This window comes from Ahaetulla prasina, chromosome 1 (genome assembly GCF_028640845.1).
Source record: "Ahaetulla prasina isolate Xishuangbanna chromosome 1, ASM2864084v1, whole genome shotgun sequence".
NCBI classification, from domain to species: domain Eukaryota; kingdom Metazoa; phylum Chordata; class Lepidosauria; order Squamata; family Colubridae; genus Ahaetulla; species Ahaetulla prasina.
The window spans coordinates 239,829,230-239,842,763 of NC_080539.1; the positions used below are offsets into that span (position 1 = coordinate 239,829,230).

At 39.0% G+C, this 13,534-nt stretch overlaps 1 protein-coding gene across 6 annotated transcripts in view; it reads left to right on the forward strand.

Moving 5' to 3' along the window:
* The first annotated feature begins 92 nt into the window (after positions 1–92).
* NCKAP5 (NCK associated protein 5) overlaps positions 93–13,534 on the forward strand; it is a 638,109-nt gene continuing 624,667 nt past the window's right edge. For 4 of the 6 annotated variants that reach the window (XM_058194176.1, XM_058194167.1, XM_058194193.1 and 1 more), the window contains exon 1: positions 94–320. Coding sequence is in view for 1 of the 6 variants with exons in the window: in XM_058194203.1 (XP_058050186.1) it covers positions 306–320 (15 nt within the window). In the remaining 5 variants the exon portion in view is untranslated. Of the gene's footprint in view, positions 321–13,534 lie in introns of all 6 variants that reach the window. The other 2 variants (XR_009156463.1, XM_058194185.1) reach the window with 2 other exon arrangements.

Sequence of the window (13,534 nt, forward strand, 5' to 3'; positions counted from 1 at the left end):
TTTGACAGCCAGTTAATAAAGACTCAACAATAAGCAGCTGCTTGTGATGTCATTTGGGACTTTGTCCACAGAGCTTGTATTTACAAGTACGGAGCCGCAGAAAAACTAACTGGCAGCAAACTTTATGTCTGCAGTTACAGTAGGACTTTCAACTGTGCTCATGATGAACTTGAGAGCTCATTCAGTACTCCACACCAGAAATTTTTAAGGCTTGGTAAATAAACACAGCATTCACTCAAGAGGATTCTAGACTGCCTGAGACTTCCACAAGTTTTCCTATTTCTCTAGTACTGGAGCAAGTTTTAATGGAGCAACAGCAAGTAAGGGGTTTGTTGTTGTTGTTGTTGTTGTTGTTGTTATTGTTATTATTTGCAAATTTCTGATTCTTTTCATTTTTACTCTATTTACTATGCTTCAGTCTTGCAGCTGGGGGTTATTGCTAATTAGCAAACTGGCAACTGTTAGAATTATAATTAGTTGGTTTAATATGTTTTATGCATTTTCTCATAAAACAGGAATGTCAGAGCTGAGCATAAGTTTGATTTTGACTTCAGATTTTATGGTTGTGTTAAGCTGCACCTCTTTTGGGGGGTAACTGATTCATCTGTCTACAATTTTAAGGCTAATGCTATAATGAATATTTTGTCACTAGCTAAATGTCAAATTTGAAAATATTAATGTACTATTTATATTTTGGGGTTATTGCTCAAATGATATTAGATAAGTGCTTCAGAATTGGATTACTTATTTTGATAGATTTAGACTTAGAAAAAACACAGATCTGCACACAAGTTTTGAAAAATTTCATGGCATCAAAAAATGTGTGAAACTATGCTGCAAAAAGTTCTTTATTGGACTTTTCCTGGACATGAAAGTTTGGAGGATGTTACCAATAGGGCATAGGATGAAACATGACTGAGGAATGTTTAATCTTAGTAATAGAAGGAACAACTTCAAATCACAATTGCTGCATGCTACTGCAATGTAAGTTTTCAGAAAGCTTGGTGTACATTAATCCAAAAATTACAAATAAAGCTGCATGAAATATTTACTAAAGAGCAAGCAGAAAAAGAGATGATGTGAATTTGCCATGCTGTCCCTTCTCACCCTCTGGGCAATCTTACTTACTCATGTTGACATGGAAGAGAACATAATAGGATTTAATGGGACTTAATCCCTTGTAAATCTGTCTAGAATTTGAGCTTTTGGATCCCCTATGCACTTCCCTGGAGATAAGCCCGCTTTATCCCAAATGGGTATACTTCTGAAAGATCATCCATAGGATTGCATTTTTAATCATCAAAGTCCCCATAGATACATTGTGGAATAATATATTTTACAATGCTTTCTCATTCCTTCTTCCTATTGCAAGAAGAGCTTATTCTGAACCATTGCTCCCACCACCTCATAGAGGCAGAGAAGATAATCAAGATATCTTCTTGTGTTCCCTCACCTTTTTTCTGTACTCTCTCTTCATAAGGTTTTCATACTTTTAGCTTTGCCTAGCCTTTTTATTTTCAGAATTCTGATGAATCTTTTGGAACAAATTGTATGTTTTCCTCACTTTTCACTCTAAGGACACTGATTCCACAGATCTGAAGGGTTAGGTAAAGTACAAGTACACATGAAAAGCAAGCCCTCACATCTTCAATATAGAATAGGCTTATTCAACCCACATCACCCAAGTCTTTTGTAATGGGATGAGTTGAACTATTTTCACATTCCTTCTTATTTTATTTCCACCTTGGGGTTTCCTTGATAGTTGCTTAAATTTTTTTTTTGTTCCCCAACCCACAAATTCTATTCCTGTACATTTACAGGACATTACATGTACGTTCTCATCACCTTATTTCTTTAATAATATTTCTATCTGTTTCTTTCATTTCATTGGAAACAATCCCAAACCAAGTAAGGAAGAAAATTAGGGGCTTTGTAAGATTGAAAAATTGTAAGATTGAAGGCAAAGCTAGATAATCTGAGGCCCATTCCCATTTGTACTTTCCAACAAAGCTCTTTCAGATGACACCACTGGAATTCAGAATCAAACCCACCATTTTTCACTAGTGTAATCTGATTTTAGTGAAAAAACAAAAGAAAACAAAAACCCGCCACACCAAATATTTCTATTAGCTCTATGTGAGGCTTAATATACCCAGTTTAAATCCCTAGATTTCTCTTGGGAAGAAGAGTTAATGAATGGAAAATATAGCTCTTGGTTGCAAAAAACATTGCCCAACTCATTTTTTTTAGGATATAAAGGATTTAAAATAAGGTGTTTACAAGTCCTGTAGATATTGCTGTGGTGGGTTTTTTTGATCACAACAAGCAGTATATTTAAACAAATATATTAATGCAATTATTAATATATAATTAAAGTATCCTTAATTGTAATTAAGATAAAGATCTTTACCAATTAAGAGGATAGTCTTTTGCATATAGTAACTTTTAAAAAATATCTACATGCTGTTTTTCTAGCCACTTGTTCATCTCTTCCTTGTAAGCTGCCAAGAATGTTAGATTTTTTTCCTTATTTCAGATTTTAAAAGCGTTTAACTTTTGACCTTGACCTTGAGGGTACGTAGGTTTGAATGAAGAGAAACCATCTTTGACTCAATCCCATCAAGACTGAGTGGCTGGGGCTGTTGCAGCCATTTAGATTTGGGAATATTCCATACCTGACCTTGGATAGGGAGGGGTCATACCTCTCCATCAAAGAATGGTGGACAGCCTGTGGTACTATTGACTCACAGCTCCTAGATGAGCAGGAAGCAACTGACCAAGAAGGCCTTTGTGTGACTTCATCTGGTCCACCAGTTGCACCCTTTCCTAGATTGGCAGGTCCTTCAGGCAGTCATTTATGCCTTCGTCACCTTATCACTTGGTTATTGCAATGTGCTGTGCATAAGGGCTAACCTTGAAGACCACTAAGAAGCTTCAACTGGTCCAGAATGCAGCAGGTTGGGCAGTATTGGGCGTGCATCAGTATGCTCATATGACATTCTGTTTTGCAATCTGCACTGGTTCTTGTTATGGTTCTGGTTATGATTCAAGGTGTTAATTATGACCTATATAGCCCTACAAGCCATAGAGCCTAATTACTTGAGACACCTATCTTCCATGGATTGACTCAATCCAATAGAGTTGACAAGCTTGGGGTCCTTTCAGTTAAAGAGTATTATCTACAAGACCCTAGAAGCATCTTTCTTTGTCAAAGCATCTGGTCTCTGTAATGAGATTTCCCCCAATACCATGCGAACCCACCCTGCTGATATTCTGGAAAGTCTTAAAAACCTATATGGTTTTCCAACCCTTGAGTTAGGTTCCTTGGGGCCGCTGTTGGATTGTGTGTTGGTGAGGTTGCCAATTTTTTTTGGTGACTTATTCTCTTACTGTATTTTGTTTTTATGTTGTGAGTTTTATTGTACACTGGCCAAAGCTGGGTGATGTCTAAATTGAATAAATCAAACAGAGAGGTAAAATTATACACTTCTGTACTGTTACTATTTGAATTTCTTAAACCTTTGGAAGCAGTCTGAAGGCAATCTTTGATAGTCTTCACTTTTGCTGATTTAAATATTCTGAGAAGAGAGAATAAAGGCCATTGCTGCACTGAGCTCCAGCAGAATCTACAGAAACAAATCTCCCAACCTTTACCTCCACCTCCACCTGAAAAGGAGAGAAAATAAAATCTCAAGAGCTTAGCATTTCGGTCTCCTCTTCCAGTGATGAAATAAAACAGGATATTGACATACTACATCTCAGTGTAATCCCTGTTTCTTTTGTTGGCTATGAGAGAGAACTACATAGCCCTCAAATATGCATTCTTTTGAAAAGGCCTGGAGTTCCAGAACTGGAAGGAGAGATGCTAAAAGATACTTTACCAATGCTGAAAGAGACCCACAGCTTCCCAAAACAAAACAAAATAACAAAACAAAACAAAAATACCCTACTTTTCAACTGCATTACGCTTGAGCTAGAAATTAATCAGCTCTCCAACAACACTCCTGAGGTGATAAGAACACCAAAATCCAAATCTTCTTTGAAGTGGCCCACAATATTTGCACACAAGTGTCTTAACCTGTAACAAAAACAGACCCAGGGAGATAGAATTAAGCTATAATGGGAGTTGCTTGTTTGCGGCTTACTTCAGTGTATGAAGTAAGTTTGTAAAGCATGGTTTGTGGCTTAGTGAAGCCACAAATAAGTCATTTGTGACTTACTCAACGGTTAAGCAAACCATAGATCAATGTAATATATAAGCCAGACAGTGTAATATGTGAAGCAGACTGTAAGAAAAGGGAGAAAGAAATCTTGCTGGTTCTTATTTTCTGAGAGAAATGGAAAAAGGAATTATGATTTAAGGATGCGAGACAGACACCTGGTTGGAAACTGATGCAGTTAAGGAGGAGGGTAAATGGCCTGTTTGGAGAATGACAAAGACAAATTTATGAAAGGCAGGGAAAAAAATGCAACTGTATGATTCAGGACAAAAGTCTCTTTAAGTTATTGGATTTGTAGTACCTATACCTCATTCCCTTCTAAAGTTCAATTCAACTGATAGCATAGTGATGTATGGCAATGTTAAGAGGCCTCATCTTATTAGACTATTGATTGAGATTATTTTCTTATGAATCTGAATCTGGGGAAACCTCAGTTTTAATTTACTTTCTATTGCCAAATTGTTACTTGGCTAACATATCAATTAGTGGATGATCTTCATTCTCCTGGCAATAGTTAACCATTCACCTGCACTCCAGTTTATGTACATTTTGAAATGAACAAAGCCATGTTTAGCCCATAATAGCAATAGCAATGCCACTTAAGACTTACATACCGCTTCATAGTGCTTTACATCCCTCTCTAAGTGGCTTATAATGTCAGCATATTACCTTCAACAATCTGGGTCCTCATTTTATTGACCTCAGAAGGATGGAAGGCTGAATCAACCTGGAGTCCTGTCACGATCGAACTTCAGACTGTGGGCAGAGTTTGCCTGCAAGACTGCATTCTAACCTCTGCGCCACCATGACTGTTTGAAAATTACTGGGTTTAAAGCAGAATGGTTCACTCTAAATTAAAGCCAACAGAGTGTGATAAAATTGGTATTACATCTAAGAAAGAATCTCTGAATTCAAAGTCAACTAGAAATGAGGTAAATATGGTATACCACAGGGCTTGGTGCTCTCTTTGCTCCTGTTCAACAACTGCAAGAGGCTGCTGGGCGAGTCACAAAGGGGGAGAGGTATCATTAACATACTAACTACATATGTGTATTTCTGAATTAAGCCATGAACATCTTGTTCCTGTGAGGATCTGAGTGGTAAACAACAGGCTTCAGCTGAACTGGCAAGACTGAGTGGTTTTATATGTTGGGACCTGTTGGTTCTAGGAGTGTGTTATTGTTGATGCTGGATGACCGAGACAATTTCCATGCAAAATCTGGAGGTCTTCCTGAGCTTATGACTCCAGCTTTGTGTTCACTTGTCCCCATTGCCAGATCGGGGGAGTTCTGCCCACAGTCAATCATGTCCCAGTCACCTCCTGATTGGATTACTGTCATGTGCTTTATATACTGCCCATGAAGAGTATCAGGAACCTTCAGCTGGTGCAAAATGCAGTAGTCTAGGCAGTTACATGTGCTTCCAGAACAGCACATTACATTTTTGCTCTGTGAGCTGCATTGGTCGCCAAGCTTGCTTCCAGGTCCAATTCAAGGTGATGTTTTTGACCTTTAAAGCCTTTCCCAGCATTGGGCTGATTTACCTGAGGTTCTACCCAGGGGTGAAACCCAGCACGTTCTGACAAGTTCTGGAGAACCAGTAGTGGAAATTTTGAGTAGTTTGGAGAATCAGCAAATACCACCTCTGGCTGGCCCCAGAGTGGGGTGGGAATGGAGATTTTTTTAAAAAAAAATTTGTATTTTATTTTGTCACAACATTATATATAAACACATATAATGAAAGAAAACAATAGGACAGGAACTGTAGGCACTTTTGTGCACTTATAGTCCTCTTAGGAATGGGGTGAGGTCAATGGTAGACAGTTTTTGGTTAAAGATTTTGGGAGTTTGAGAAGAGACCACAGAGTCAGGTAGTGTGTTCCAAGGGTTAACAACTCTGTTACAAAAGTCATATTTTCTGCAATCAAGATTGAAGCGGTTAACATTAAGTTTGAATCTATTGTTTGCTCTTGTATTATTGCGATTGAAGCTGAAGTAGTCTTTAACAGGAAGGACATTGCAATAGATGATTCTCTGTGTTAAACACAGGTCATGTCTGAGTCGGTGGAGTTCTAAGTTTTCTAATCCCAGGATTTCAAGTCTGGAGGTATAAGGTATTTTGTTGTTTACAGAGGAGTGGAGGACTCTTCTTGTAAAATATTTCTGGACTCATTCAATTGTATTAATGTCAGAGATGTGGTTTGGGTTCCAGACAGGTGAGCTGTATTCAAGAATGGGTCTTGCAAATGTTTTGTATGCTCTGGTTAGTAGTGTAGTGTTTTTGGAAAAAAAGCTATGCAAAATTAGGTTTACAACTCTTAGAGCTTTTTTTGCTATGTAGTTGCAATGGGCTTTGGCACTTAGATCATTTGATATGAAAACTCCAAGGTCTTTTACAGGGTGGGGGTCATCAGTCCATTTTGCAATATCCTTCCCCCAGGAGTGGAGAGGGAATGGGGATTTTGCAGTATCCTTCCCCTGCCATGACCACCAAGCCATGCCCATCAAGCCACGCCGAAAGAACCAGTAGTAAAAAAAAATTGAATTTCACCACTGGTTCTACCCCTCTTCAATGACATCTGCCCATCCCATTAGAATATCAGGTCTCACATCCTGTAAGTCCTGTATGTTAGGGAACTACGCTCGGCAGGTCCCGGAAGGTGAGCCTTTTCTACCTTGGTGCCTCCCCTGTGAAGTGAGGTTAGCACTGTCCCTCCTGATTTTCCATAAGTCCCAAAAAACCTGTCTATGTCATTAGATCTGGGGGATTCCAAGGGATCAATGTGATCATAAGATGGCTCCATTGTTGCTCTTAACGTCTCCTTTATGCCTTACGGCTTTAAAAACTTTTTAATAATGACTTTTTAAGTAAATATTAAATTTATTCTTTAATATAAATGCTGAGCTTGTCAATTGAAAGGTCGGCAGCTCAGCTGTTCGAATCCCTAGTGCCGCGTAACGGGGAGAGCTCCCGTTACTTGTCCCAGCTTCTGCCAACCTAGCAGTTTGAAAGCACGTAAAAAATGCAAGTAGAAAAATAGGGACCACCTTTGGTGGGAAGGTAACAGCGTTCCGTGCACCTTTAGCATTTAGTCATGAATGCCAAAGGCGTTCAGCTTTGAAACAGAGATGAGCAACATCCCCTAGAGTCGGGAACGACTAGCACATATGTGCGAGGGGAACCTTTACCCTTACCTTTTTATTTTGTTGTAAGTCACCCAGAGTCACTTGAAAGCAGCTGTATAAATTTGACATGTAAATAAATAAATAAATAAAAATAAACACTTTTGGCAGCCAATTTTTTGGGGGTTATTTTCTAATAATTACCCCAATGATGAAGCAACTGAGGCATATGACCGTTTGTTAAAACCTCTTGCTATGGTGATTACTTTTGACTGGCACTAAGATATCAAACTCCAGTAAGACATGTAGTGTGACAGACGGTGCTGAATGCTGTGGTGGGAATTGCCTATTGCACTGTGAACAATGCAGATTCAATGCCAAAGCAGCCTGGTTAATAAAACAGCCGGTAAATATTATGCTGCGGAAAGATGGACATTTATAGAACCAATGTTTCTGTTGAGCCCTGTGTTTTGATAGGCTTGCCACTGAAAGATCCAGTTTGTTTTCTCAGACTCAGATGAGGTCTGGATGGCCTGAATGCATAATAGATCTGTGCAGCTGGAAATTTGTGTCGCAAATTATTTTCTTTGACAGTGCTAATTGATTATAAGGCTCCAGCCTTATCTCAATTGTTAAATTCAACAGTTCTCCCTCTTCCTCCTCCTCCTTTTTCTTGCCTCTTCCTCTGCCTTTCTTTTTTCTTTTCCTTTGAAAATGCAAAACGGGAACACGGGCAGATAATCTACCCATCTTTAAAAGGGAAAAAAATAATAATCACAGATGGAAAATAAGACACTATTAGGACAGGCTGCTCTGAGCGAGATGGAAATAAATCAGAATAATAAACTGTCCTTTATTAAGAAACTTTTGGTTTTGTATACTCTAAGGAAAGGGTGTTTATGTATGCAAAAATTCATTTTACATAGGCAGATATTCATGGGCAGCTTTCCTGTGCTTTGCATGACTGTTGCATTGGCTACAGTTATGCTACTATTGTATCGTATTTTTCTTCTTGTGGAGCTGGTTTGGATGTCAGAATTGTGATTTAATAGGATTTACTGGAACTTAATTTACTGGAACATGATTTAATCTTAATCACTATATTCAGAAAGGGAAAATTTTGCTTAATTTGGTACTTGAAGCTACGATATGAAAGCACTCCTGGTCCTTCCTTAACAGTAACATAACTCAGAGACGGGCGACCTGTGTGCCAAACCACAACACCCATTTGGCATTTTGAGGCTAAGCCATCAAAAAGCCATTCAGTAAAAGGGCAAAAATTTGGTGCCACTTTTTTGTTTGTTTGTTTGTTTCAATTTGGAGTGGAAGGTTTCTGTAGCTCTTCCACTCTCATTTCCATCTTCTTCCCAAAGCCAGAAATCGCTGTTTCCTTCTTTCTGGCAGAGTTCCAAATAACATCCCCAACAACTTCCTCAGGCCAATTTTGGTCCATTTTTAGTATTTTGAAGGGACCCTAAAAGAAAGGGAGAAGGAGTTGTAACTGGCTCATTTAAACCCTTCCTTTCCCACCCCTAAATTCAATCTCCAGAATACAGCTTTAACTTGTTTGGGAGGAGGCTGGGAATTGAAGTCCACAAGTCTTAAAGGGACCGTGGTTGGAGACCCCTGGTTTAAGACATTTTGATAGAGGATGCAGTTCTCTGATGGACAGTGATTTCCTCTCGTGCTTGAGCTTTCCGGGCAGAGGCTGGAGATGGTTGGAGATCTGCTGGAGATGGTTGGCTTCAGTTAGATGGTCTACAAGAGCTCCTTTGATTCTAAAGAGAATCAAAAAGGTTTCCGTGCCATGGAAAACCCTTATGTGTATTTAAAGGTTGCACATTGAAAATGCTACAGATAGATTAATGCTGGTTCTTTTTAAATGAAGGTAGTTGGTTTTTTGGGTTTGATGCCCTAATATATATAAGAGCAGGAATTAGGTATGTCTAGTTTAATGAAAGGAAGGAGTAAGAGAGTAAGTATTGTAGCAGTGTTACAATATCTGAGGGGCTGCCACAAAGAAGAGCATGTCAACCTATTCTCCAAAGCACTTGAAGGCAGGATAAGAAACTATGGATGGAAACTATTCAAGGAGAGAACCAACCTAGAACTAGGGAGAAATTTCCTGACAGTGAGAACAATTAACCAATGGAACGGCTTGCCTTCAGAAGTTGTGGGTGCTCCATCACTGGAGGTTTTCAAGAAGAGATTGGACAACCATCTGTCTGAAATGGTATATGGTCTCTGGACAGAGCAAGGGGTTGGAGTAGAAGACCAAATCTGTTATTCTATAAGATAGTTGAGCTGTTTTTTTAGTAGACTTCCTGCCACCCACCCCATGCCCATATGCACCATAAGGATGAAAAACAAGTGCGTCTTTTCAAAGACAGGATCTCTAAATTGTGAGATAGCTCTGAAATCAGTTGTGTTGTAGATTGCAGTTTGGGCATTCAATGTTTGTTTCACAGAGTAGGTAAGCAGGCAACTTTCCATATTCATCACAATGCTGTTTTTCTTTTCTTTCTTTTTTTTAAGAACAGCTAATTATTTTAAATGAGTTTGCTTCTTGTCCTGAGGTAAATCTGCTCACATTAAGTCCTTTCAAGACATGCTTTTGCTGATAAAATGTGGAGGTGAGTATTGCCAGCAGAGGGCCATGTTAAGCTGAATAATACGGCAATAGGTAATTTAAATAAATATTTACCTTTCTACGCATTTTAAAGGACAGGATTTATACAGGATATTTGATGGCTTTGATTTTTTTTTAAAAAGTAGGAAACTAGCATTATTTGTAGTTAATGTGGAAAGGTTTTCATTTCTGACTGAACTGAATTAGAATAAAATTTGTAATCTCATGGATTTTTAAAAAACAACAGCAGTAAAGGAATTCCCAGGTATAATCTTTCTGTGAATAATTGCTTCAACAGTCAAGTCAGTAAAGGATTATACAGGTAGTGTCAGGGTTCCAAGTAATAGATCCATTGCGAGCAAAAACTCCTCGACAGATGAATTCTTCAAAGAGTAGCTTTATTGAAAAAATCATATTGGCACATATCTGGTGAAAACCAACTCTGAGGAGCCCCTTGATTTTCACCTAATTAAAAGTCAAAGTTTGTCCCCCTCAATCCCAAACGATCAGCCACATGGCCCAATCAAGGCACCAGCCGCTGGTCTGGTGACATCACTCCTCCTTCCTCTGGCCAGGTGTGAGAATGTCCTTGGTTCCTAAGAGAAGTATTTTATTTTGGCTACACAATCCCAGCTATCTCTAACCCTCCCTTCCCTATCCCTCGCTCCAGTATGGCAGCAGTGAAGCTCCAAGATGGCTTTGGCCAGGTCAGCTTCGGGGTTGAGAGATAGGCTCTTGATTTAAAACCATTCGGTTAGTGACAATGGCACTAAAAAAGGTGACTTATGACTGGTTTTCACACAAACAATAGTTGCAGCATCTCCATGATCATGGGATCAAAATTCAGATGCTTGGTAACTGGTTCCTATTTATAACAGTTGCAGTGTCCCAGGGTCATGTGATCACCCTTTGTGATCTTCTGATAAGCAAAGTCAATGAGGAAACCAGATTCATTTAACAACCGTGCTACTAACTTAACAACTACACTTAACAACTGTGGCAAGAAAGGTTAAAAAAATGGGCAAAATTCACTTAACAACAGTCTCACTTGGCAACAGAAATTTTGGGCTCAATTGAGGTCATAAGTCGAGGACTACCTGTACAGATAGGCATGTTTGGAAAAAAGTGATAAAACTATTACCGGAACTTTTTAGACTAGAAGCCTATGTCAACAGTCAACAGTAAACAATAGTAAACAATGAAGGACAAAGAAAGAATTCGCTTTTATGATTCATGTTCTTTTAAGAAATGTTAACCATATACATAGGGATTCTGTTGATACTCCAGGACTTTTCGGTAAGAGTTAAGGTAAAACACGAGCTTTTTCTGAAAGTGATCTGTTTATACTTCACGCTATGCACATTTTACTGCTTGCTTGTAAAGGGTCATTTATTACCCACCCACAATTGTTTGTCCTTAGAACAGATGTTAAAGGAATCATCCTTAAGGGGTGACTTCTCCATAGAACCTAATTACATCTGGCACAAAAGATTAACAGATGTTATAATTGTCTTTATGTTCTGATGAAACGGTTTTCTGCATGATTTGGTTTCCGCTCTTTCACCTGGCAACGCTGTTCCTGGCGTGGAAGGCTACATGGATAATGAACATGGCACTTCAATTTGTTTACAGCGATTATTATCGGATTCACAATTTCCTTCTCTTTGTATTTGCTAAGTGTTAGCATAGTTTATGTATTTGCAAGCACGATGGCTATAAAATGCACTTATAATTGCCTACTTAGCTTTCTCCCCTCTGCACTTAAGACATTATTGTTTCTGATGTAGTTGCAGAAGAGAGGGACTTAGTACTTGCAAAACTATTTGCATAGACTGCAAATCAAGTGTGAACCAAGGAAAAAGTAATACAGGAGTTCCATTTTATGGTAGGAAACAGACAACGTCCATCTATTTGTTTCCTAGCCAGATGTGGCCTCTTATTAGACAGATAAAGCATTGATGATATGTGATAGATGTTGGAAAGCGGAAGATATTAGAAAGACAGTCCTTCTGATCCTTTAAGCATTTTCTCTTCTGCCTTTCCAATCTCTGCCATTAACAGCATCCAAGAACTTGTCCACACTGCTGAGCTGAATGCTCTCCACTCATCCTTAAGCTGCCAAGGACTTATATTGGCATGAGAGTTGCTGTCATGATTCCCATTTCTGGTACCAGTCCCTCCCACCCACTCCATGTAATGGGTGAAAAAAAAAAGCTAATTAATAATATACCTGTTGTTACTCTCCTTGGAGACTGTAAAAATAAGGGAGAAACATAGTATTAATCCAGCACAATTAGGGATGGTTTAAACTTGGCCTAATTTGGCATGGTGGTTAAGGGCTAGAGAGCAGGAGACAGGGAGTTCCAGTCCTGCCTTAGCAGCTATGAAATCAAGTCACGTGCCCTTGGGTCAGTCAATCTCTTTCAGCTCAACTCATCTCACAAGTTGTTGTGGGGAAAATAGGGATTTGGAAATAGAAAATAGGAAGAGGAAGGCATATTAGTTTTTTTTTTTAATTTGCATTTATATCCTGCCCTTCTCCGAAGACTCAGGGCGGCTTACACTATGTTAGCAATAATCTCATCCTATTTGTATATTTATATACAAAGTCAACTTATGTTATGTTAAGTTATGTTACACAAACTAGATACATGGGGGCAAAAATGGAGAAAGATGGCTACCTTGATTTCTTTGATTTCAGAGCTTTCTAAAAAGGTAAAGATCCCCTCGCACATATGTGCTAATCCTTCCCAACTCTAGGGGCAGTGCTCATCTCCATTTCAAAGCCGAAGAGCCAGCGCTGTCCGAAGACGTCTCCGTGGTCATGTGGCCGGCATGAATAAATGCCAAAGGCGCACGGAATGCTGTTACCTTCCCACTAAAAGTGGTCCCTATTTTTCTACTTGCATTTTTTTAACGTGCTTTCGAACTGCTAGGTTGGCAGAAGCTGGGACAAGTAACAGGAGCTCACCCCGTTATGCAGCACTAGGGATTCAAACTGCTGAACTGCAGACCTTTCGATCGACAAGCTCACCATCTTAGCCACTGAGCCACCGTGTCCCTTGAGGGCTTTCTAGATGCAACTTATTGACTGCTATAAGATGGAATGCTGTGTAAACACCCCTAGGCCTGATCTGACAGATCTGCTTTCATAGTCTAATGTTCCTCAACCATTCTGACATGAAATTTCCCAGAACTGCACTGATCAAAACCGTTGAACTCTTTTTCTCATTATTATACGAGCTGGTATCATTGAATATTCAAAAATCCTTGGGAGTTTCTGTAGTGGGCAACATTCAGTCTTGTGTAGAAATGAATAAATAACGTGGATCATTTTCAGTCTGGATATTAAGTTTCAGCCCTCTGCAGAGTCCAGAGATAAATTTCATTGAGTCTATACCTGACCTATTCTAAGTTTGCAACTATATACTTGATTCACTTTTGAATACATTGCAGAGGGATATTATAGCTTGCCTTACTTCTCCTTTCAATTCTAGCTTTTTAGAAAAATAAACCCCATTCCTTTGGTATCAAAAATGTTCCGAGGGTATGTTTCCATCAAG